The 22,621-nt window shown below is 40.5% G+C and overlaps 1 protein-coding gene across 1 annotated transcript in view; it reads right to left on the bottom strand.

Annotated features, from left to right (window-relative positions):
- Positions 1-22,621, bottom strand: part of CPS1 (carbamoyl-phosphate synthase 1) — a gene marked incomplete at its 3' end in the record, with an annotated part of 97,636 nt that overhangs the window by 5,954 nt on the left and 69,061 nt on the right. The window contains exons 26-34 of the mRNA XM_082483563.1: positions 18,738-18,932; positions 18,095-18,162; positions 15,784-15,859; positions 12,244-12,321; positions 11,144-11,251; positions 9,836-9,925; positions 8,264-8,434; positions 5,566-5,640; positions 2,524-2,622 (exon numbers count right to left, since the gene is read on the bottom strand). Coding sequence (XP_082339689.1) covers positions 2,524-2,622; positions 5,566-5,640; positions 8,264-8,434; positions 9,836-9,925; positions 11,144-11,251; positions 12,244-12,321; positions 15,784-15,859; positions 18,095-18,162; positions 18,738-18,932 — 960 coding nt within the window. The remainder of the gene's footprint in view (positions 1-2,523; positions 2,623-5,565; positions 5,641-8,263; positions 8,435-9,835; positions 9,926-11,143; positions 11,252-12,243; positions 12,322-15,783; positions 15,860-18,094; positions 18,163-18,737; positions 18,933-22,621) is intronic.

Here is a 22,621-nt window from a genome sequence, read left to right as displayed (position 1 = left end):
AGGCAGATGACTCCATGTTTGTGATTAAAATGAGAACAATGCTTCTGGTGTCCACAGCCCGCCTTACGCCTCACTCCTTGTGCCACTTGTTTCTGCAGTGAGAGGCTCCCCTTTCCTCCAGCCTGTAATACTCAGGGAAGACCGCTCATAGCCTACACGTCAGGTCCAGGTCAGCATTCCAACCTTCCCTTCTTACAAGGCTTTATTTCCTCTCTGTTTCGAAACAGACCACTGAAAAGTGGGTAGGCGACAAACTCGAGTGGTGAGGGAGCAGTACGTGGTTCTCAGCAATAACTTTACGCTTCTTGTTTTGGAATTTAATTATGTAAGAAATATGCTAAGATGAAGAGAGACCTTTAAGTGATTGATCTGTTGTTTTCAAGTTTCTTTTGCAAGAAGATGAACTGTAAACCACTCATTAAAAAGGACAGAATCCTGTTACTTTTAAAATTGTGGGGGGGTGAGCTTTTGGGGTTGTTTTATCTTTTTTTTTTTTTTTTTTTCTTAAGACCTTTGTACAAAGAACATTTGGCTCGGTTTAACAGATACTGACATAGAACCTACAGAAATGTTTTCTATAGCTAAAATTACTCTTTGCTGCCTGTTCCCTTTTAGATGCTATTGGGAAAATAGGCTTAAACTTTAAACGCTGGGCTCTCTCCTTTTTTATTCTCTTGGCTTTTCTTTTCCCGTTTTTTAAATGGTGTTTTAAAATCTTCAGTGATTAGATATACAGTAGACATACAGTAGCAACTGCCCAAAGTTTCATACCGAACTTTATCTAGGTAGCAAGCAAAGACTTTTCTGCTAATTTGAGGTAACTTCGAGCAACAGCTTTAATCCATAGATATATGTGTGTGTGTGTGTGTGTGTGTGTGTGTGTGTGTGTGTGTGTGTATTTAAGGACTAAGCAGTAATCTGTGTTAGCAGAAGTCATGCTCTTTTCTGGCCACTTTTCACACACTTCCTTCATATCCTCTGCTGTCGCAGACAGCCCAACACATTTTTCACACCCCAGTTGCCTGACAGGAAAATTCATCTATTCTATTTTTCTGTTTTATAGACTTTATGCAATCATGTAGGGCATAAGCTTATTCCAAGCACAACAGGAAAATGGCACGAGGCAATCAGTTGTCTTTATGGAGGCCAAGAATGTTCTAGTTGCAGTGGAAATGTCTGATTTTTCTTGAGGAACATACACACATCTCAAACTTTACAAGTGTATCTGTCTTCAGCATCTCCTGCAGTTGGTAATTATCCTTTGACAAAGGCCTAACACCTTTTGCTTTTCTGCCTAGCTTTTCATCCCGAAACCCATATCCTCCTTACTGATACAGAACTGTGAATGGTTCCTAAGGCAAACCCATCGGGAACTTCCTCTGTTTGCAGAAGCCATTGCACTGGAGGACATTCCCATAATGACACCATTTAAACTTTGTGTCACATATAGCAACTTCAAGAGATGCTCACAGCTAGAGAGGAAACCGTAAACTCCAAGCTCTAGTCTGGTATGGAATTACTGGACCTGCAGAATATATGTCTGAGACACAGTCCTCAGCAGGAGAGACCTTTGGCAATATACAGAAACCAGAAACATTGCTACGCAAACGTAGCATTGGTTCTTCCTTTCTGAGCTACTTACTCCTAGCTGATAGGATCTGCATGGTAGGCAACAATATTGGCCAAGCACCATCATCAAACAGGGGAAAGGAATAATGGCAGCCATGCCTCTAGGCAGCCAGGAAAGCAGGCTGCAGGGTGAAGACTGCTGTCCTTTAATCTCTCGCCCCATTGCACTCAAGTATATTCTTATCACGACTCTAGTGAGGAGAGGAACATGACAGTGCCATACCATACCTGGTAGACGACTGACAGTGTTACGGCAAGAACTAGTGCCACAATACCCTAACAACATCATGTTTTCTACGCTGGCAGATGATACTACACCTCTGTCTGGAATGAAATACATGCATCTATGGGGAAAAGCTTAGCAGGTTCAGCTTTGCAGTGTGGAAACTGTCTCACTCTTTTGGAAGGGGTGGAAGGGAACTGGTTTCAGAAGGGCAAGAGGCGATGTGCAGATGAAGGGAGTTTACATGTCAGGATTGAAAAGTAGCAACCCCAGGGTTCCCATTTAGGAGGAAGCAAGGAGCAGGCTCTGAGCTTTAGCTAGGCCATTTTGCTGAACTGATCGTCTATGGGCTTTGTTGCCTGCAGGAAGGTGGCTTTTAACTCTCTGACCCCAGGCCTCTGCTTGCAGCAATCCCTGGGGTTTTGACCCCAGCAGAGTTCTGCAGCTCCCAGTAGAAACCATCAAGACCCAGAGTAAAAGAAAACGAGCCCAGCCCCAGGGAATCCAATAAAGATCTCTCTGTGGTGTTTGTTCGCCACTGTCTTACTGCACTTCAAGATGGGTTGCACAGAAACACACTTAAGCCATAAAGACACATGAATGAAAACATGGCAACAGTTACCGAATTCCTCTGTGTCATTCCTTTCTCATCTTTGATTTTTAGGACTCACCTGGATTCCAATCAAAATTCCTTCCTTAGGAAACATAAACCCTGTGGCAAGCATAGCCTTCTGGAAGGCAGAGAACACATCCTCCCCAAAGCATGCAACCTGGGAAAAGGCATAAAGAAGGCAGCATGGGGAAAAAAAACAAAAACAACCCAAAAACATTGCTTTAAAAAGTAACAGGAATTACATTTTTAAATAGGCTCTTTTGACTTCTTCACACAGAATCAGACTGCTTTTGCACAGAGTCTGCAGGCAGGGGGGGGGAAATAAATCATAAAATCACTGCAGACAAATCTCATAATTTTAATGAAGCAATAACGAAGGAATAAGCAATGCTTTACTTTCAAACAGCACTCCAAAGAGTAACAACAATTGATTCTGCTGAGTTATGGGAATGCTGTACACAGCCTCTGCTCACACTCTGCTGCAGTGTGAGTGCACTACAAATTCTTTAACATTATATAATGCTTAAATACCAGTGAGTGTTCTGCATGCAGGCATGTTTCTCTGTGTGTACGCTGCAAACTGGGGTAAGACAGAGCTTGTGCTGTCATGTAAATTCTGGCATTTCTTGTGAAGATAAAGCATGGTATATAAAGATGCTTTTCCATTAAAAGTCCACAGATGTATGAAATTTAAGTAAAATGTTAATATGTACTTAGGAAAACAACAAAGCAATCATGCCAATTCATAATAATTTACTTTATAGAAACAAAAACTTGATAAAGAAGTCAATAAAAATCTTTTAGCAGCTCTCTATCATTAATAACTGCCTGTGGAGCTCAGCTGCTTACAGACTGTTATGTGGTAATGATCTGAAAGAACTAAACTGTGTTCCCTACCAAAATTTGGAATTCTGATGACAAGAGAAATGCATGAGCTTTTCTGAAAGTTAAAAAAGAAAAAAAAAAAAAAAAAAACCAAACCTCACTTTTTCTGACCATCCACACTTGTTGAAAAACAGTCAGAAGCAGAAACTGTCACAGATTTTTCTCTTTGAAATAACAAATCTACACACATATACAGGTGGGATAAAGGGGCTGATTGAGAATTGCTCTCCCATTTTCCTCTTATGGTCCTTCCCCTCACAAAGTGAGCCCTCACATTCATGGTCTCACTGTTGCCATGGTGAGCAGAAACCAGTATTTTGTGTAAGAAGAACAAATGATGATTTGCTAGATCTTCAGAAGTAAAAAAAGAACCACCAAACAAACAAAAATCCCACAAGGAAAGGGATAAAAAAAATCATGACAACTAGTATCTCAGCTTTTCTCTAAAAACTCATCCTTGAGCATTCAGTCTGTTCTACACTGTAGCTGGCTGAGGGGTTACATGTGTCCTGGACTTTCTAGGGCGGTAGACAGCCCCCTGCCATGTAGGCTTGGACCAGTGATTTCCAGCCTGCCAGGAGAGGTTTATCATTACGGCATGGTCAAAACAGTCACAATACTCAAAGGGACCCCCAGCACTATGTCTTCTACTGTTGTGGGAACCACAACTTCCAGCAAAATACATCTCTTCCAGATAGATGTGACAAATTCAAGCCCAAATCAAGCCGTGTGTGGGAAAAATGTCTTTGAGAAATAATTGAGCATTTTACCCAAAGCAAGTTATTATCCTTACTTCACTCATAAGGAAGAATTTCATAACTGTCACATTTTATGGCATTTGTGAATATGGATCTTTCCAACTCATAAAAGTTAATAACCCCTCCTTTATGGCCAAGGTAATCTCTAACTCCATATAAAGCTCAGAAAAATAATTCTTGCCCTTAGTTACAATTTTATTCTTTTTTTTTTTTTTGGGGGGGGGGGGTGTCTGTGTTGTCAATTTTGTTCTAAAAATGAGGAAGTCAAGGAAGTCACTTGGCTTTTTTCTGCCCATTAACTACACTGAAAAGAAATCTTCTGCAATACTGATTTCCCACACATTATGAAGAGCAAAATAAAGTAATTCTGGAGAGATGTAGGAAACCCAAGGCTACTCTTACCTTGTATCTGGGTATAGTGCTATATCATACTAAAATGATAAGTCTTTCCTAATGAAAACAGCTCAGGTAGACATACCCAAGCTCATATCAAATGGAGCAGCCCAGGCTCTGCCATCTGCCTAGCTATGGCAGAGCAGAGTTAAGCCTAATCTAATTGCCTCGGTATTTAATCACTTCCCAAAGGGGCTTTCTAGCCCAGAATAAGTTTCTTGCTACCACAACCTTTTTCTAGAGTAACAGGGCATATTTACAGAAGCTATTGACAGCTCAGCAATAACTCATAAACAAACCTCTGTGCTTGATGAGTTAGTATCTCTTCAAATGATGTAGATGGAAACCTCTACCCCTTGAGGGGGAGGGCTCCTGTCAGTGCTGAGCCTACGCAGGAAGAGGAAGAGCTTTGTGCCTTTACAGTGTGCCATGCATATACCAGAGACACATTTTGGAAGCCCCTCACAGCGCTGCTGTAGAAAAAGCGGGTAAAGTAGCCCAGTCTCCTCACCCTACCAACAGTCAATACTGCAGCCATCCCATTTTATTCACTCTTTCTTGCCTTTTGCACCTTGGGACATGCCTTGATGGTTACCAGGCAACAACAAAAATATCACCATACATATTTGCTGCCTTTAAGTAACCAGCACGTTCCAAGACCAAACGCTCATGACCTGGAGTCTTGATATTGCTATTCTGGCATGTGTCGATGGGGGGTTTTGAAAGTTGTAAGCACTTGTCTGCCTAGAAGCAGGCGATTCATAAAATGCACTGATGCACCAAGAACCTCCCAGAACCCTACAGCTCTCAGATAAACTCATTTCAGGCTGTCACGCCTACCAGGTCCAACTCAAGGGGCTCACATGCAGGTAAAGAGGGACATCCAGTGGCTGAATCAACTGGATTTTCCACAACTATGTGTTTTTAAAGCTAAGAAAGATGTTTTCAATTTTCTGAAGAAGCTACAGATGCCATCATGATTCAGGCAGTAATAAGATCACTTTCAAAGATTCATGATGTTTAAAGGCAACTTGGTTTAAAAAAATAGCAAATCTAAAAGATACCTCCCCAGTAGAGGCCATTTCACATCGGAGAATGGGGTCAGCATCTCTCAGTCGGGACCAAGAAAACATAGGGGCCTGGTGAAAGAAAAAGGGGGGAGGGGAGAAAGAGAATGAAAATCTAATGGATCATTTAAAAAACCAAACATCCAGATACACTTGGAAGTGAGAGAAAGAGACAAAGTGAATTAATCCAAAAAAAGCACTGGTCAAGGGTGATAAGCAAAGGAGTATTTGGCAAATGAGTTCCCCCAGCACCTTGATGATGGACTAGAATAAATAAACATATATGTCACCAATAAATCATCTTTCTAACTCTTGCAGTCCTGCTCACATTCCGATGGTAGATTTCTAATCTGTGGTAGCCCACTATGACTATTATTTTTAGGAGACATTTTAAAACAGAAAGGCTGTGAAGCACCTAATTCATGAAACAAGGAGAGATACTATCTGAAGCCAGTCATTTTTTCTGAGAAAACTGTTCTCCAACACAAATTTTTCATTCACAGGAATGAAACCAATCCACAATAACACACTCTTTTGGTGTAAGCCAGATGAAAATTTGCAAATTATTTACATATTTTCCCTCTTCCCCCCTTAAACACACACCTTTTTTTTTTTTAGTCTTTTGTATGAAAATATTAAAACCCCTGATAATTATCATTATCTGAGGACTTAGGTCACTGTGGTCTCTGAGTTCTCTTGTCTAATTTGACCTTAAAAAAAAAAAAGGGGGGGGGGAGAAGAGAAAGAAACTCTCTGTTAAAGAGCCAATGACCATATGTGGCAAACAAGGAACAAATTTTCTGCTAAGGAATAATGTTCTATGGAGCTTCCCTACATCTTAAACTACTACTGGCATTTGCATGAAGACAGCATCCTTGCTGCTTAAAAAAGAATATATTTTTAAATTTAAAGATGCAATTGTCTTTTTGGAAGTCTCTGAGGGTAACACTGCAGACAAGACAGCTGCTGTTTCATGACACCTAACAATGACCAACTAAAATGTGACAGCAGAAATTCATTGTGAATGGTGTCTCAAAAAAAGGCCTTGTGTCTCTCTGACTTTTAGATCAGTTTTGCTTCTTCCATAAGTAAAGAGAAAATTTTTACAGCGGCCAACTCTACAGTCTCAAGCTGAGATATGGCAGTCAAGGTAGGTTATTTTTAATGCACATATTGCCTTGAAAAGTAACAAGCAACAAAGCCTTCCACCAGTTCCCTACCTTTTGTCTGCCATGAACATGAAAATGCATCAGCAGGAGCAGACTCTGGTACTGCAAATAAATCTTATTTAAAACTTAGTCAGTCATGCTCTATCCATGATTTAATCTTGGTCAGGCCATGATACTTGTGTCACTCTGCAAGCAAACATGGCAAGATAATATTTCAGTCGCTAAAGCTAAAGTGGTGGGACTCCGAATCCACGAAGGAACAGCTATGCTGAGAAAGGAGAAAAAAAGTTTCATATTCTCTTTTCAGAGTATTTAAGAACTGCTGGAGAAACAAAATCCCATTTCCATGCAAATATTCCTAGCAATAAAAATGTAAGAGGACAGAAAATATGATGCGTGAATAATGAGAACCAGGTTTAACTGGAATATTTTTCAAAGTTTAGCATTTCCAAAGGTATTAGCAGGTTTTTATATTTGACAAATCCACACAGAACATAACCAGTATAAAAGGCTTTGTAGTGAAGTTTTCAAGAATACAGTTGGGTTTTCCGCTCTGTAGCCAGCATTCCCAGGAGAGACATAACTCTTGACAGTTTAGCTAACAACAGTGCAGAAGCCCCAGGTTTAAATAATAGAAATTTATAAAAATAAATAACACTTACAAAAATAAAAAAGAATTAGAATTTCAGATAATGCCTATCTGTGGCATCAAAATAAAATGTAAAGCTACTTCTAGACTGACTGGCTTGGGCCACAGATTTGGCTTGCATTTTAATAGGTCTGAACATTTTATTAGTAGAAAGATATTAGGTGTTTTCGGTTTCCTCAATTTTCACTTGATATGGAAGCTATTAAAGCTTGAAAGTTTCTGTATAAACAATTCTCATTATCCATTGTATTTTCTGCACTGCTGTTCTAGATTTTTATGATTAGGAGCTTCAATTAATTTTTTCTCTTCCACTAAGCATTCAAAAATATCTACAATACACTTTGGTATCTTGGGTGCTATATAAGCTTAGTAATTATGAAAAGTAAAATCTTGGCCCCACTGAAATCAAAGGATCCCAGGCTTTCACCCCCATTTTAACTGGTGGTGCAGATAAAGGGGATTCCATGCATTCAACAGCCCATGTCCCAAATCCTGAAGATAAAATCTGGGGGGCACTCAAAACACAAATTTGTACATGTCCATACCTACATGAGATAGTATTATGAAATATCTTGAACTTCAGTGTTCAGTTCTGCAAGTGCATATGTATTATGCAGTTTATAAACATGATTCATAGTAGGTTAGAAGTAAGAAATAAAGGAAGATTGATTTTGTTAATAATCACTGGATAATTTTCCTTTGATTTTTCTCTAAAATTCCCGACATACATTATCTTGACAGAAACTACAAAAGGTCAATTTGATCTTTGGCCAATGAGTAAATTGTTCTCTCTGGGCATTAGAGTACTAATTGCCTATTAATGCGCTAGGTGCTCACTCTATTGTGAGGTTTTTTGGTGTTCTTTTGGAAACCATACCTTAATCCCAACGTATTTGGATGGAATAATGGGATGTTCCAGTGTGGGGAGGGATGACTCATTAATCTCTTTTCCAATCATCACTCTTGTGGCCACATCAATGAAGTCCACACCCAAAGACTTTGATACAAAAGGGAAGGAGCGTGAAGCCCGCAAGTTGCACTCTATCACCTGGTGGGATTAAAAAGGAGAAATACCAGGGTCAGGCACTGTGCAGTGAAGAAATTGATTCATATTTCTGGAAATCAGTCCTTACTCCTCTTGGCAGAGATGCTCTTCATATTGCCAAATAAGAGACATAGAAACTGTGTTCAATACTACGAACAGCGATGAAGGATGAGTAGTGGCCAGCTTGATATACAAGGAGCCTGATGTTATGCAACTGAATTTCATCTCTATTGTCTGAAAATTAGAACTGAGAGTAATCCATAGTTCACTGAGAGTAATCCATAGTTCACTTCGGAAAATGCCTTATACTACACCCTAAGAGGCATGAGAACTTAAGCACAGGCATTAGGTACAACCTTTAGAAGCCCACCTTGTTCTTTTTCCATGGTAAAGGCACTTCATGGATGACTGGGCTATCCTTACCTTCCATCTACTACAGAAGTCATTCAGTGACCCAAGCAAGAAACAAAGAAGTTCTGCATCCTGCTTAGAAGCACACCATGGAGTGCATTAGCAAAAGAGGAATTGCTGTAAGTGAGAATGAAAGTGGAGTGGAGGAGTGCAAGAATAGGTAAGTTAAGACTGAATGGAAAAGGAGGGTTTATCCAGAGAAAAGGCAAGCACAACTGAGAGCAAGGAAGGAAAAATTCCATTCTGTTCTTCTGTGGAGTTTCTACAGAACTATGTGTGAAACAGAAGAAAGGTGAAGAATAGTAAGTACATTTTTCTCAACTAATAGCCCAGACAGGATCTTGCAACAATAATGCATCTCTTCTATACCACGTCAGTTTTCTTTCCATTCACCGCTTCCTCAGTTATACTCTGCTCACATTCCTCCAACCATCTTCAATTAGCAACAGAAAGCCAACTGCTACCCATAAAGGGTCAGACATCTGCCATACTTCTGATAGCTACTAGGACCACACTATTTAGATAACCATCTTAATGGCTTATATTAAAGGCTTAAACACTTAAATTGTCTTGCTTTCTTTCCAATGCCTTACAAGGCTTATATTAATGATCAAAATAGCTAAACATGAGAGAAGATATCAGAGCAATGATACTCAGTTCATAGGATGAGGCGCAGGCCCCAGTGCTGTCCATCATATTCAAAACTGATAATTTTAGGAAGGACAGAAGCCCATAGCGAACCAAAGCTAGTGCTGTCAGGCAATGCAACCAGACTCACTTCACCCTCAATGTGAAGGCAGGGGAGGATGCTCCTTCCAACACAGACAGGAAGAGCCGCATGACTAGGGGTGGCACAGGTAAGCCCCACATCATCAGACAAGGCAGACACAGCTGCTATTGCCACAGAGTTTCCACAGCAGGGGCCACAGGAACCATGCACCTAAGTATCCAGAGCAGAGCCTGACTTCCTCCAACAGTCACAAGAGCTCTCACCAGCACGTTGTTGCCTCGCACCAAGAACTGAATGTTGAATGGACCAGAGATGGCAAAGGCATTTGCAATCTTTTTTGTAGCTGCTTTTACCTACAAAAATAAATAAGTAAATTAAGTTAAAATGGGTGTATTTGTAATAAATAAATAAATTCCACAAAAAAAGCATCATGGCAATAAATCACCTCACATGTGGATTCCTTTAAATGTCATATATCTCTGCCCTAGCATGTTTTTTCTCTATGCCCTCATTCTGGCAATAGCATTATCTTTCAGAAGCAAACATGTTTTATGTGCCTGTTAACCTAGAGCTCGAAGCACCATTTGAGGGCAGAAGTAAAAATCAGCTTCATGTGTGAGAAAGCAGAGGAAAGAAGGAGAAAGAGAGAGAATAAAGGCCTGCCCTGTATTTAGCAATTCCTCCAATGCACACTGGAGCCTTTATACCCTTCTTGGTGAAATAATGAATAATGATGTTTTGCCATTTGAGATTAACTAGTCAGTTTTACAAGTGTTCCAGAAGTCTTTCACCAACACGCCTATCCCATCACAGATCAGTGGAAGATGTCTTAGCAGATATACTCTGGAACAAACTGGGAGAAAACACTATGGTCTTATTTTCTAGGTTTGTCAAGAAATCACGTGCCATTTCAGTACAAGCGTTTGTATAGCTTTGCTCCAGGAGATGACTATTTTCAGAAACAAGGCCTTGGACATTCTTGTAAACAGAGCTGGAGCACAGACCATTGCATTGCTTCCAAGCAAACCCTTAACAGAATGACAACACAGAGGAAGGATGGCACATTTCATTTAGAAAATCCATTTGGACAACTAACTCTGTATCACTAGGTTTATTCTTGAAAGGGGAAAAAGTCAAGATTAGGTGAGGTTCATTATACTGACATCCACTCTGGAAAAGCAGGCAGCTAGAAAGTCATACACCTGATCTAATCATTTAAGGATTGTTGGAGAAAAGGAAGTGAAAAGTGAACCATGGCATATATATGAATTAGACAATCCTCTTCTGCTATGGAAGCTGGTTCTAAACCAATGAAACAATAAAATCCAATGGGTCTGAAAGAGTGTGCCTCTACTGCTTAAATTAACAGGGGACAGTTCAGATGATCCTGTGCATAGTATAGCCAGTCACAGGGGGCACACTGACATCCTACACTTGCACATATCACACTGGCCTTTAAAAAAAAAACACTGGTGATTTGATTTCTCCACTGGTGACTGAGTTCTCCCAAGCAAAGGGGGAAAGGAGATTCTTATTTTATTTTCTCTTTTCAGTGCTAGCGCAACACCTACCTTCTCCAAGGCTCCCTGGCTAATAGTTTGTGTGGGTAACATGAGGGTGGCATCTCCAGAGTGAACACCTGCATCCTCCACATGCTCAGAAATAGCATGTGAAATAACCTGCACACAGTAATAAGAGAGCAGTTAGTCACCTCACCCTCTCTCATGAACTCTTTCCCCATCTCCAGCCCAGCACAGTCTCCTGAACAGAGCTGTATCCAAAAGAGGATACAGACAGGAGGAAAAAAATGGGGATTTCCCAAGATTTTGGGGAGAACAGGCCTGAAGCAGATACAAGGCATATGAAAAAGGGGAACATATTAGTTCCTTATACTGTGGTTAAGCAAACTGTGAATGTGATAAAACCTACCACAGTCTGGAGATCCCAAGGCTTCCTTCCTCTCTCTAACACACATTGACTCAGAAGGTAAAAGCTAATTAGGCTTTAAACCAGCTCTTTTAGTTCTGCTTGCCACGAACACAAAAAAGTTGTCATTCCCCAATAGAAACAAGCATGGACTAACAGCATTTGTATATTATTTCCCCCCCACTCTTTTGTGGTGTTTTAATCATGGAGAAAAGCAAGCAGAGGAAATTCAGGCCTAAGGATTTAAATTGAATGAATTGCATCAAGGCACACTACTGAGAAAGTAATCTTGTCCGCTGGTTAAAAATGAAGATTGAAAACAGAATATTTCTGTTAAATTAGAAGTTTGTGATTTTTTTTTGTAAGGATTGTCTTTGATTAGTAATGAAATGCAAGGTGAAGTCGTAATAATAAAACTGGTAATATTGTAACACATGCTGATACAATTCTGATGAAAGTAATTTGCAAAGCCAGTGATTTGCAAATCCAGTAAAAATTACATTCTAAAGGATTGATTAACATGGTTAAGCAATGCTTAAAAAAATAACTATTTAGATGTATACAATAAGGTAGGTTGAGCTTTTCAAGCACTGTTTTTGAACCTAAGATGAATTAATCTTTTCTTGTTTCTCTACTCTTCTCAGCACAAATCCATGGCTGTATAGTAAATCATTCAAACCATACATTTTTGCAAATCTCTGATCCTGAAAACAAGTTTAATATTAAAGAAAAGCTAAGTTCTTACTCTTCCTGCCTTGGCTACAGCATCCATTTCCACCTCACGGGCATCTTCAATAAATTTAGTGAGTACCACGGGGTGATCCTGTCATCAAGACAAGATAAAAGAAGAAAGTTTTTATTTGAGACTATTTGGGGACCATCCAAGCGCTCCACTATTCATCACTGGAAAACCTTTGGAAGCAGAATCCCAGAAGACCAATCTATTAATATCCTTACTTCACAGATAAGTGAACTTTGCAAAGAAATAATGGGGGGAAACTTGGTGTGATTTCCCCAAAGCCACTGGTGCATTAGTTTGAGTATTCCATAACGTCACCATGACAAGGAAATTTGGGGCAAAACCAACAAAGAGCTTTTAAGTGAGATCATAGCAAAAAGAAGGTAGTGGGACATGTGTATGGATCCAGTGACCTCCAATTCTGTCTCCCAAAGACTGTCCTTACCTCCAAGATCTTAAATTCTTCCTCCCTCTGAGCCTCCCAGCCACCTCACTGGACATAATGCTTCACAAAGTAATTGATTCTTGGCATACTTAATGACTTTGTATATTGGCTGTTTGCTATTTTAGAGAGTCATATATTTTAGGCAACTTATCCATTCATTTCTCATTTCTCTGCCTGGTTTCCTAAGTCTCCCAGGGAGAAGTTGCCACTAATTATATCTTGCCAGGAACGACCTGTCCTTGACTCTCAATACATTCCCCGGTATATATTGTTTTCCTTCCTTCCTTCCTCTTCTTCCTGCCTGTCTCTGGGATGCTAGCTCACACTTCCCACTCTCCTCTAATGCTTTCTTCTTCCAGCCAGCTGCTCCAACAGACAGTTAAAAATCTAATCCGCATTCTTCCTGGCCAGCTTTATGTCTCAACATTTTACCTGTCCCATCCACTGTTAACTGCCTGTTATTTATTAGAGAATAAAATGGAATAAATGACAAACTGTGCATGCTCAAAAGGCTCCTCTTGAAAAACTGTAAAGCAACTCCAAAAGTTACAAGACACAATTCCTTACATTTACCAGTGCAAGGGTAAATTCACAGGCAAGGACAATGCCACAGCCTACACTGTTTCATAAATTTAGTAGCTTGTGTCTTGTAATTTTCTGTCTTGCTGCAGTTTTTCACCAGAATATTTTGTATGTGCATACAACCTCGTTTACTCCAATCTGTCTCAACTCGCACAAGAAGTTTTGAACATTATTGACAACATGAATGCCATGATGACACAACACCATAAGCAAAGCAGCTAAAACAACAGAGCAACACTGGTCAGGCACTTTATCTGGAGATGCTCTGTTGGATGGAGCTGAACTAGGTAAAGCTTTGTAATCAGATAAATTAATCCTGTGTCCCACAAAGATGCTCATGTTCAGTTGTGTGCTCACAACTAATATTGCCAGCTTCTGTGGAACTACTCACAGGCCACAACGCCTTGATGAGACTTAAAAAACACCCCTAATTTAGAAGCAGAATACAGTACCTTTTTTCTGGTTTGCTTCAACTATACTATAGCTTTTCTCAATATAAAATACTGGATGAAGAAAGTTTTCCCTTAGCAGTCTGACTATGCTAGCAAAAATTTAGCATGTAACTCTAGTGTAAGTCTCTGCAAGATCAGGGGCAGAGCACCCAAAGCCTCATGGTGTGCCACTGGTCATGTTTGCAGCAAGCGTCAGTGCCTTGTTTTTGTAGCAGAACTAGACATCATCAGTATCACATGGGAACACCCACTCTTTCCCCTAGGAATGCATCACGTATTGTCAAAGACTCTACAACTTCAACTCCCAGTGGGGCCTCCTGTACCAGGGATGAGACCTCTTAGCAATGAAGAACAACATTGCCCAATTCAAGCCAATCAAGCTGTGACAAGTTAAGCTGACCAAGCTTCATCCATTGACATCATAAAGCCATCCAGCAGCATGAGAAAGTGATCTGTCCCACTGAATGTGGCTTAAGGCTGCTGCCTGGTCTGCTTCTGTGAGTGTGTGGGTAAACACAAAGCAGACTACTTCAGCGAGTACAGAGAGAAGCTAGGTGTTTTGGGAGGCTGAGCACTGCTAAGAATCTAGTTTCTATCACAGATTGACCCTGTAGTCTTTTGAGAATTAGTTATATAATTCCTTCTGATGGACGCAACAATGGTACTCTCCCACTTTCAAAAACTCCTTTAAAGTTGTTCAAAGATGATAGTAAGTGGTCTGGTTGCCTCCACACTAACCTATCCTTCAGGATATTAATACTTTGCTATTAATACTTTATCTCCCTTTCATTCCATCTTTTCTTGATGAAATGCTAAACTCATAATTTGCCTCATATGCTTAAAAACCACATGGTTTTGTTCTTCAAGCTTTAACTGCCTAAGAAATCCCCTGAGTAAGCAGTAATATGTCTGGCTTCCATAGCCAGTTATGTTTTCAGAGAGTTTCTCTTTGACTTAGTTATTTTTAACCCCAAGATTCCCGTGACAGTAGTGTTTATGGTGTTACAGTACTGTTCTGAACAGTGACCATTCAAAAAAAAAAAAAAAGGGGGGGGGGGGGACCCTCAGAAGAAAACAGACCAAAAGGTGAGGCCAAACTGAGAGACTGTTGAGAGGTTGGGCTTTGAATTCTGTATGTTCTTCATTCAACCTCGATTGTTTAACTTTCTCCTCCTCCCACATTTGCATCTTTCCAAACATCCCTTGTACAATAACACTGATAGAAGGTATAAAGAAATTCAGGCTTTGAGTTGTTTAATATGTTCTGAAGTATTCATGTCTGGGAAATTGCTCAGATTTTTCTTTTCTAAATTTCAACGTACTAGACCAAATCCTACCCTTTGCTAGAAAAAAAGACACTTAAAAAAATCCCCAAATGAGCTTTTGAAAAACATTTAAAATGGAAAACAAAGCTTTCATCTTCTGCATTACATACTCTGCAGATCAATAATCCCTCTGGATTAACAGTAAGCAGGCAGCAGTCCTGCTTTTGTATCAAAGGAAAATGGAACTCAGTACATGATTTGGAGAGTTAAATGTCATAGAAAAATCTTGCAAATGTGCCTGCATTTAAAATGGAAAAAAAAAACCACAACCAAACAAAAAACAGTCATTGGTGAGAGAGAAGTTGCTAGGATGAAGTTTTAAGTTGTTCAAAGAAGCCAGGCAAAACAGTTCAGAAATTAAGTGAAAGATGCTATCAGTTCTATGCTGGTTGGCATAACCTGCTACTAGCAAACTTGGACGGGGTCCCAGCCCACTAACCTACATTTATTTGTATAATTAACCGGTCAGAAATGGACACCTGGGTACAACAGTTAACTGCCACCCCTGCACCATGCAGGCATCCCAGTGGCGTCAGTAAGGATGTTTGCACAGGCTCCCATGGTCTACCCGTTAGGGAGCAAACTGAGGAGTCAAACTCGGATTTCACTGGCTCCTCCCCAAACAAGGAAGGGAAAGTGATGAAAACACAATACAGAAACAAAGAGATGGAAAATACAACAAAGGTGAAACAAATATAGCAAACACAAAAAGAAAAAGCAGTAGCAGCACAAAGACTGGTACCTGAGAGACTCTGGTGGCTTCTGCTAAGAACTCCTTCATTTCCTCTTCAGTGAATACTACATTCATTGCAGACCCACTGTGAGAATGGCAAAGAAAAGAAAACAGGCCAGCTTCCCTTGTGGCTTCAAGGGAGTTATCAGAGTGTTAGACACCACAGCACAGGTTGCCAACTACCTTTGTGTGACAGACTAGCCAAGCAAGCTCCTGACTCAAGCTACTTGCTCCACTCTTGACTGAAATAAAGGGAGAGCTGTTACCCAGTGAACCTCCATTATACTTCCCAGGGAAGGGAAGTGACCTCCAGAACCATAACAAAGAATCAAACAAAGAACTGTGGTTGTGTAGCCTTAGCACTGCTGCCAAATCCCCTTTCTGACCCAAGCCTTTAAAAAGCTCCTCCTAAGCTGGATGAGATGGCTAGTCAGCCAGATAGCCCCACTAAGGACCCAGACTTTGACCATATGTTCAGGTTAGCTATGAGCTCAGGACAAAATAGATGTTTTGCTGACTTTAGCCCAATTGCTCATCGGTGACAGATGAAGTGAGGAATACAAAGGCCACTGTTGATGGTTGCAACAGTGTAAATGCAGATGAAAATAGTCTGCTCTTTGCTGACCATTTCACTGTGCCCCTCCCCTAATGTTTAGTCCTTATGTGAGAGGCAGAGCAGATATAGACACCGTATTGAAAGCTACTTTGAAATGTAGTTGTCAGTAACATCAGAGAGGGGTATCTGGGGGAACATGGGTCAAGAGCCAGTGATTCATGTCCCTTTGAAAGACAAGAATCTTTTAAAAAAGATGTTACATTGGTCATTTCTACCACTGGTGCTCAGCTTTCCCTTTGCTTTGGTGGGCAAGCCAAAGATGGAGCAAAGATCTATCCCATGCAATCAGTCACTTTATCCTAAGATAAATAGACACGAGTACCTAGGTGATTATGCTTGCCAGACTAACTCTTCAGCCGATCTAAATCAATAGAGTTCAATTAAATCCATGGACCTATGTCAGTAGCACCACTGAGGATGTGAGCTGGTATGCACAGTACATAACTAGTGGGGAAATGCAGTTAGTTTTCCAAGGCAACTGGCAAATATTAAAGGCCATATCTGTTCAAAGTATGAAAAAAGTCTGGCTGTGGACCTGCTGCTGTTCTGCAAATAGAGGCCAGACAGTGCGCTGTGCTAGGGCTTTTCACTTCCTATTTCCTCAGGTTTGACATTCTGCACTTTCATCTTTCTCCCTGAAGTCCCCCTAACCCGTCCAAACACCCTTTAGCAAATACTTAGAATGAAAAGGGCCTATACTGAATTTAATACTGATGGAAACAATAGGCTAAAAGAAGTGTTCCCTAAAAATCTGCAGAATGACATCAGGAGCAGTGTCTAACTTATCTTCCTGATCTGAGTGCTGGTTTTTAACTTTGCTTTGCAACCCCGCTGCAAGCTTCAGAAACTGGATAGAAAAGCCACATGCAGTAGTCTTTTAAAGGATATTTCCTTGAGGGTTGAACATACAAGAAATCCTTTTCTTCTTTTTAAATACTTTTTTTTTTGCTCCCCTGAAAATATTGTGCCTCTTCATTTTGATATGTCTCTCCTTCATATGAAAAGGATCCTGTCTCAAATTTATTTTCATTGTAAATTGAGCCCAGCAAACTGCCTCTCTGTGCCTAGTCATGCAGCTATGAAGAAACTCCTCACAGAGAAGGGTGATCATTCAGAGTGTGTGTGTTTGCTGTGTGTATGCACTGGTGTAACGTCTTCAAAAAGTCTAGCTGTTGGAAACGCGTGGCTCTGTACAAAGTCTATTTAAAGAGAAGCAGCTGCCATAGTGTAGGGACATGAAACATGCCTGTAAGTAGAGAAGCTCAGCAAATAAGAAGCTGAATACAAAAGATGTGCTGTCATTTTCTGAAAACAGAGGCCAACCCCAATAAATGGCCTCAGCATGTTCCCTTCTGTTTTTTCTGGTGGTAAACAATCTTATCGCTTAATTGTACAGGTAGTATTCTCAGGAACCTTAAGGAATATCCCAGATGGTTCATGTTTTTTGGCCTTGAGACATGAAAAAAGGTAATGCAGCTAAACAGACACTGTTATGACTCTGTTCTACCTTTGATCTGTGCCTGATGGACATATGGGATCACCGGCTTCCTTTATTGGTTTAAGCAGTCATCCTACCTATTAAGAATGCCACATGTACCTAGCATAATGTTTTCCACACGTCCCCTGAAATTACTCTCCTCTATCTGAAAGAGGCTTTTGTAGTTCATACCCCCAACCCAATGAGCTCAGATGGTTGAACATTACCTCAGAACATAGGAAGGCCTCAGCAAACATGGGTAACTCACAGAGCTTGCAAATTCAACTGCATCTCTCTAAAGACAGGGAGGAAAAAAATACTGTGAACAAGAAAATATTGTAAAGTCATACCAAAATTTCAACTCTAACTGCATTTGCACTTTACTAGCCATTAAGTTTGGAGGGGGGCAGGGGGGAGCAGGAGACCACAGCCTGGGCTGAACATAATACATGACTTCTCAGTTCCAGAGTTGTCATCTTCAGACCTTCCCTGTCCATAGAGCTTCACCAGGAAAAAAAAAGCAGTGCCAACACATCTCTATTCCTCTGCAATCTCCACCTGCTAGAATAGTTTTCAAAGCCAGCAGGGTAAACTAGAGTAGCCTGGCAGGGGTGCTAACTTTTGCTGGGTATATACCCCATGCTGTGTAAAGGTGATTTAAAGACACTTCCCTGTCAGTTTCCATCCCACTCCCAGTGACACTACAGCATCACTTTACAGGGATCAAAAAGTTCTTCAACATCAGCAGAAAAAAAACTGTCAAATGTCTTTGGAATCTTGAAAGGTATCAGTAAGTCAGTCTCCTCTGAGCAGGTGCTCATAACAACCCCCAGCCACTTCATCATTTCCCAGATGCACAGCCCAACTTACCACTGTGCTGACTGCCTTCCAGGGAGCCTGGGACACATGCAGCTCATCCAAAATAGCTGAGAATATGGATCGATCTTCTGCCTGGTCAATCTGCAAAGGATTTGTGCCAAGGATCTTCACTCCACTCTGGTGCAGCGGCACTGCCAAGTTATTGGGAATCTGCCCGCCTACAGAAATAATGCAACCACTGCATCCCTGTTGGCATACAGAAAGGAGCACAGTCATGTCCAAGTTATCTTAACATTATGAGCTGCTATAACTAGGAATCCAATATTTAGATTACATCACTTTTCAGGTTGCTATGAGTAAAGGCAGATCATAATTGCACTGAACCAGAGGCACCCAGGCTGTGAAGTGTGATTCAGAGAACGTAGCTTCTCTAAACCAGCAATATCCTCCTCGATATCACTCAAAAACCAGCAGCAGCTTGAGGTCAAATTCCCCATGAAACTAAAGAAATCTGCAGTGTTTACACACCTTTTGACATCAAGCCAAGATTTTAAAACTTCTGCTAGAACCACAGACTGTTACCTTGTTTTCATGTCATGTTTAGGTGCTCCTGCGTTCCCAGCGAGGATAAGCACCGAGCTGCCACATGTTCCTTTGCTTTTCAGGGGAAGGGCACTATGCTATGAAAACATTACATCTCACAACAAACACAAAACTCCACTTAGTGGGGTAAGGTTTCCCTCCTCTATTTACATGGGGACCATTGCTTCAGCCGAGCCCACTCCCACCTGCCTGCTGCGACCTTTGAACACAGTAGCATGAACAAACAAGACGTTTTTAGGTCCCCTTTCTTTCTCAGTCCAGCTTTTCCCAGAAAACAGCCTCTCCCATGCTCATTGCTGTGAGGAACTAATAAACAGCAAACAATGAAAGACAGGTGAGCTCACTTACAAACACACATCATTCTTCAGGTGCAAATATGGGCTTTTGGTTTTGTTTTCGTTTTTTTTGTTTGTTTGCTTTGGTTTGTTGTTTTGTTTTTTTTTTTTTTTTTTTTACATAGATTCCCTAATGCTTTGAAGTACAATCTAGTTCAGCATGAAAATTTTCAATAGTAAAAATAACAGGCCTTAGAGTATCTGCAACAATGACAAGGACATGAATTACATTTAGATTGAGTAATAATGGAGGGTAATTAAATAATGGGCACTTTACTTCCAAATTAAAGCTGGTGAAACCTTGCCCAAAGGAGAATCAGGCCCACAGTACAGCTGTAGTGAAGGGCTCTTTTGAATCAAATGTGTTTTATGAAGTTTTACCCAACTCTAACAAACAAGAAACAGAAATCAGGTGATCCATGGTTTGCCTTTATTTTTTAGAGTATCAGTGTTCTTCTAATTAACAAGTGTGTTTTTCCCAAAGAAGGTTAGCCCCACTGGCCTTCCTGGAAGAGGAACTTCTTAATGAGGGATTTAAAGGGATTTAAAGTGGCAGATGTGTAAGCTTAGAGCAGGATGGACTAGAAGTGACTGAGAAAAAACAGATGATAAATGCTAGTACAAACCCCGCTCAACTTTAATGTGGTTAATTTCCTGCCATAATAAAAATCCACTAAAAAAGACTAGCATTTAAGCGGCACTTATTATCCCAAGGTCTACAAGATTATTATTTGCTTAACATGGTAATATACAGTGCTGGAGATAATTTTCCTTTTCGCTATGCAGTCACTTATGGGATGACATGCTGCTGCTGGCCAACAGCAACCATCTGAAAGAGTTTAGGGAGTAAAAATGCCTCATTAGCCGAGGGTGGAGCAAGGACAGAGGCTGTTTTGTGCCCACACGGGGCTATGTCATGACATCGGAGCTCATCATCTCCAGATCAGAAGAAAAAATCTGTTCCTTACTGCTTCCAGACCCATCCAAAATACAGTACTTATCTCTAGTCCCAGGACGTTTTATCATCACACATGGACAAGAACCAGATAGTGAATAAGCAACCCCCTTCTTGCAGCTTGGAATGGTTCCTGTTTGATAACAAGTCAAGCTAGCTTTGCTGCCAAGGTCAACCAACATCTTAATCTATCCTCAACATATTTGAAATGTGAATGTCCCAGCTAACAGCTTCTCTTCAGCTGCTGCTTATTTCTTGCCTTAAAACAATTCTAGTCAATGAGCCTCTAAAATCCAAATACTGCCTACATCAAAGTTGGAATGGCATTATGGACTCCAGCCCCAAGGAGACAGAGGAGATGGCTTATTCAAGCAGATAGCAAAGAATCATATAGTCATTTTTACTCCAAAAGATCCATAAATTGAGACCCAGCTGCTGCTTACTTTTTCATCTAAATTTCTGCTGTTACATCCCAAAGCATGGTCTTGCCCAAAGAGTAGCCCACTGCCCTGCTAGGGAACAGGAAATGTCTGCCCACTGAGAAATGGACTCCCCTGCATATCACTTTGTCATTAGCCATATTTTAATTATAAAGAAAATTAATAACATCCTTGCCAATAGATATCTTTAAAATATACACTACTCATAATAGAGTGAAAGAAGCCTAGAGAGAATTATTTTCCCCTTTATAACAAAAATAACTCTTTTTATTACTACCTTGCTTTTATGTCATTAGTAATAGAGTTGGGTTTTCCTTTTCCCTGAGTTTGAAAACAAATTAGACCATTAAAATGGTACCTAAGAGCCTCCTTTAGTTTTATGAATTGTTTCAGAATGATCCTAGAAACTGAAAAAGAATCAGAAGAGGCCCTCAAGCAGATAGATATTAAAATACAAAGGGAACATCTTCTCTGGAAACAAAAAGCCAATAAATTTGAGGGAAGGAATTTTTTTTAATTATTGTCCTTATAGACTACCACCTAACTTTGCACATTCACAGTAAACTAAACTTCCCTCCAAAGCATGGCTCTGTTGTGCAGAGCTCAGTGAGTCACAGCAGCTGTGAATGTTGACTAGAGAGGCAGAGGTAAAAGGGACACGAGGGAGGGAAAGAGAAGGGACAGCTAAGTATGTCTCTGGGATAGGACCATGCGAAGCTGTGAGCAGCTCTTGGTAGGCAGGTTCCAGCCCCATCGGTCTCGTTGATAACCTCACTCCTCAATGTAGCCTAATTTGTCTAATCAGAAAAACTGGGACAAGTCAGAGCACCTATTTATTTGAGCTCAATATTTGCCCAGAGTTTGATGCTAATCCTAATGACATTTAGGGGAGTTGATGTATCATCTCTACTGAGGGCAAAGGGTTGTGTCCATTGTTTGCTGACGATTTCACCTATGGTTTGCCAATGGTCCAGAACTTGTCAAAGTATTTGCCACTATTGTACACTGAACCACTAAATGAGGCTAAGGAGCAGGAAAGTTTGAAGATCAGTCTGAAATCATGGCGCTATTCATGTTCTTTGTATGTTAAACTGGGAGGGGTGGTTACGTGAAGGATTGGTGAGGGATCTCAGAAACGGATCCTAAATTTTTAACTTGGTTGTGTCCTTAGGGACTGACTTCAAACTGCATTTGCCTGAGGAAGTATTCTGTTAACAGGGCACATTTAGCTCACTCAATTAAATAAAAGACACATAGCAAATGATATATTTTAGACCACATTCTGCTGAAGGTCTGGAGTCTGTTCCCAGGTTTGCCTATGTCCTTCTGCATGATTCTGTGAAGTTCCTTTACTCCCCAAAGACTCAGTTTCACTACTTGCAAATTAGGCATAATGATACCATTTCCTGTTGTCACTAAATAAAAGTGTTCTAAAACAGCTGAGTATTCATCTTGGGACTTATTAGACAGCACAACCCTAATTTTGTGTGTTGAGGCTCACATTCTGATGGCTTTAATGCCTCCAGAGCAAACATCAAATCAGTTGTTTTCATACCCAAGTCAGAGTAGCAGAATCTTCTGCAAACTCTGAGCATCTCTCTT

Source organism: Vanellus vanellus, assembly GCF_965231255.1.
Source record: "Vanellus vanellus genome assembly, chromosome: 5".
NCBI lineage: Eukaryota > Metazoa > Chordata > Aves > Charadriiformes > Charadriidae > Vanellus > Vanellus vanellus.
This window is presented reverse-complemented; position numbering and strand designations above follow the sequence as displayed.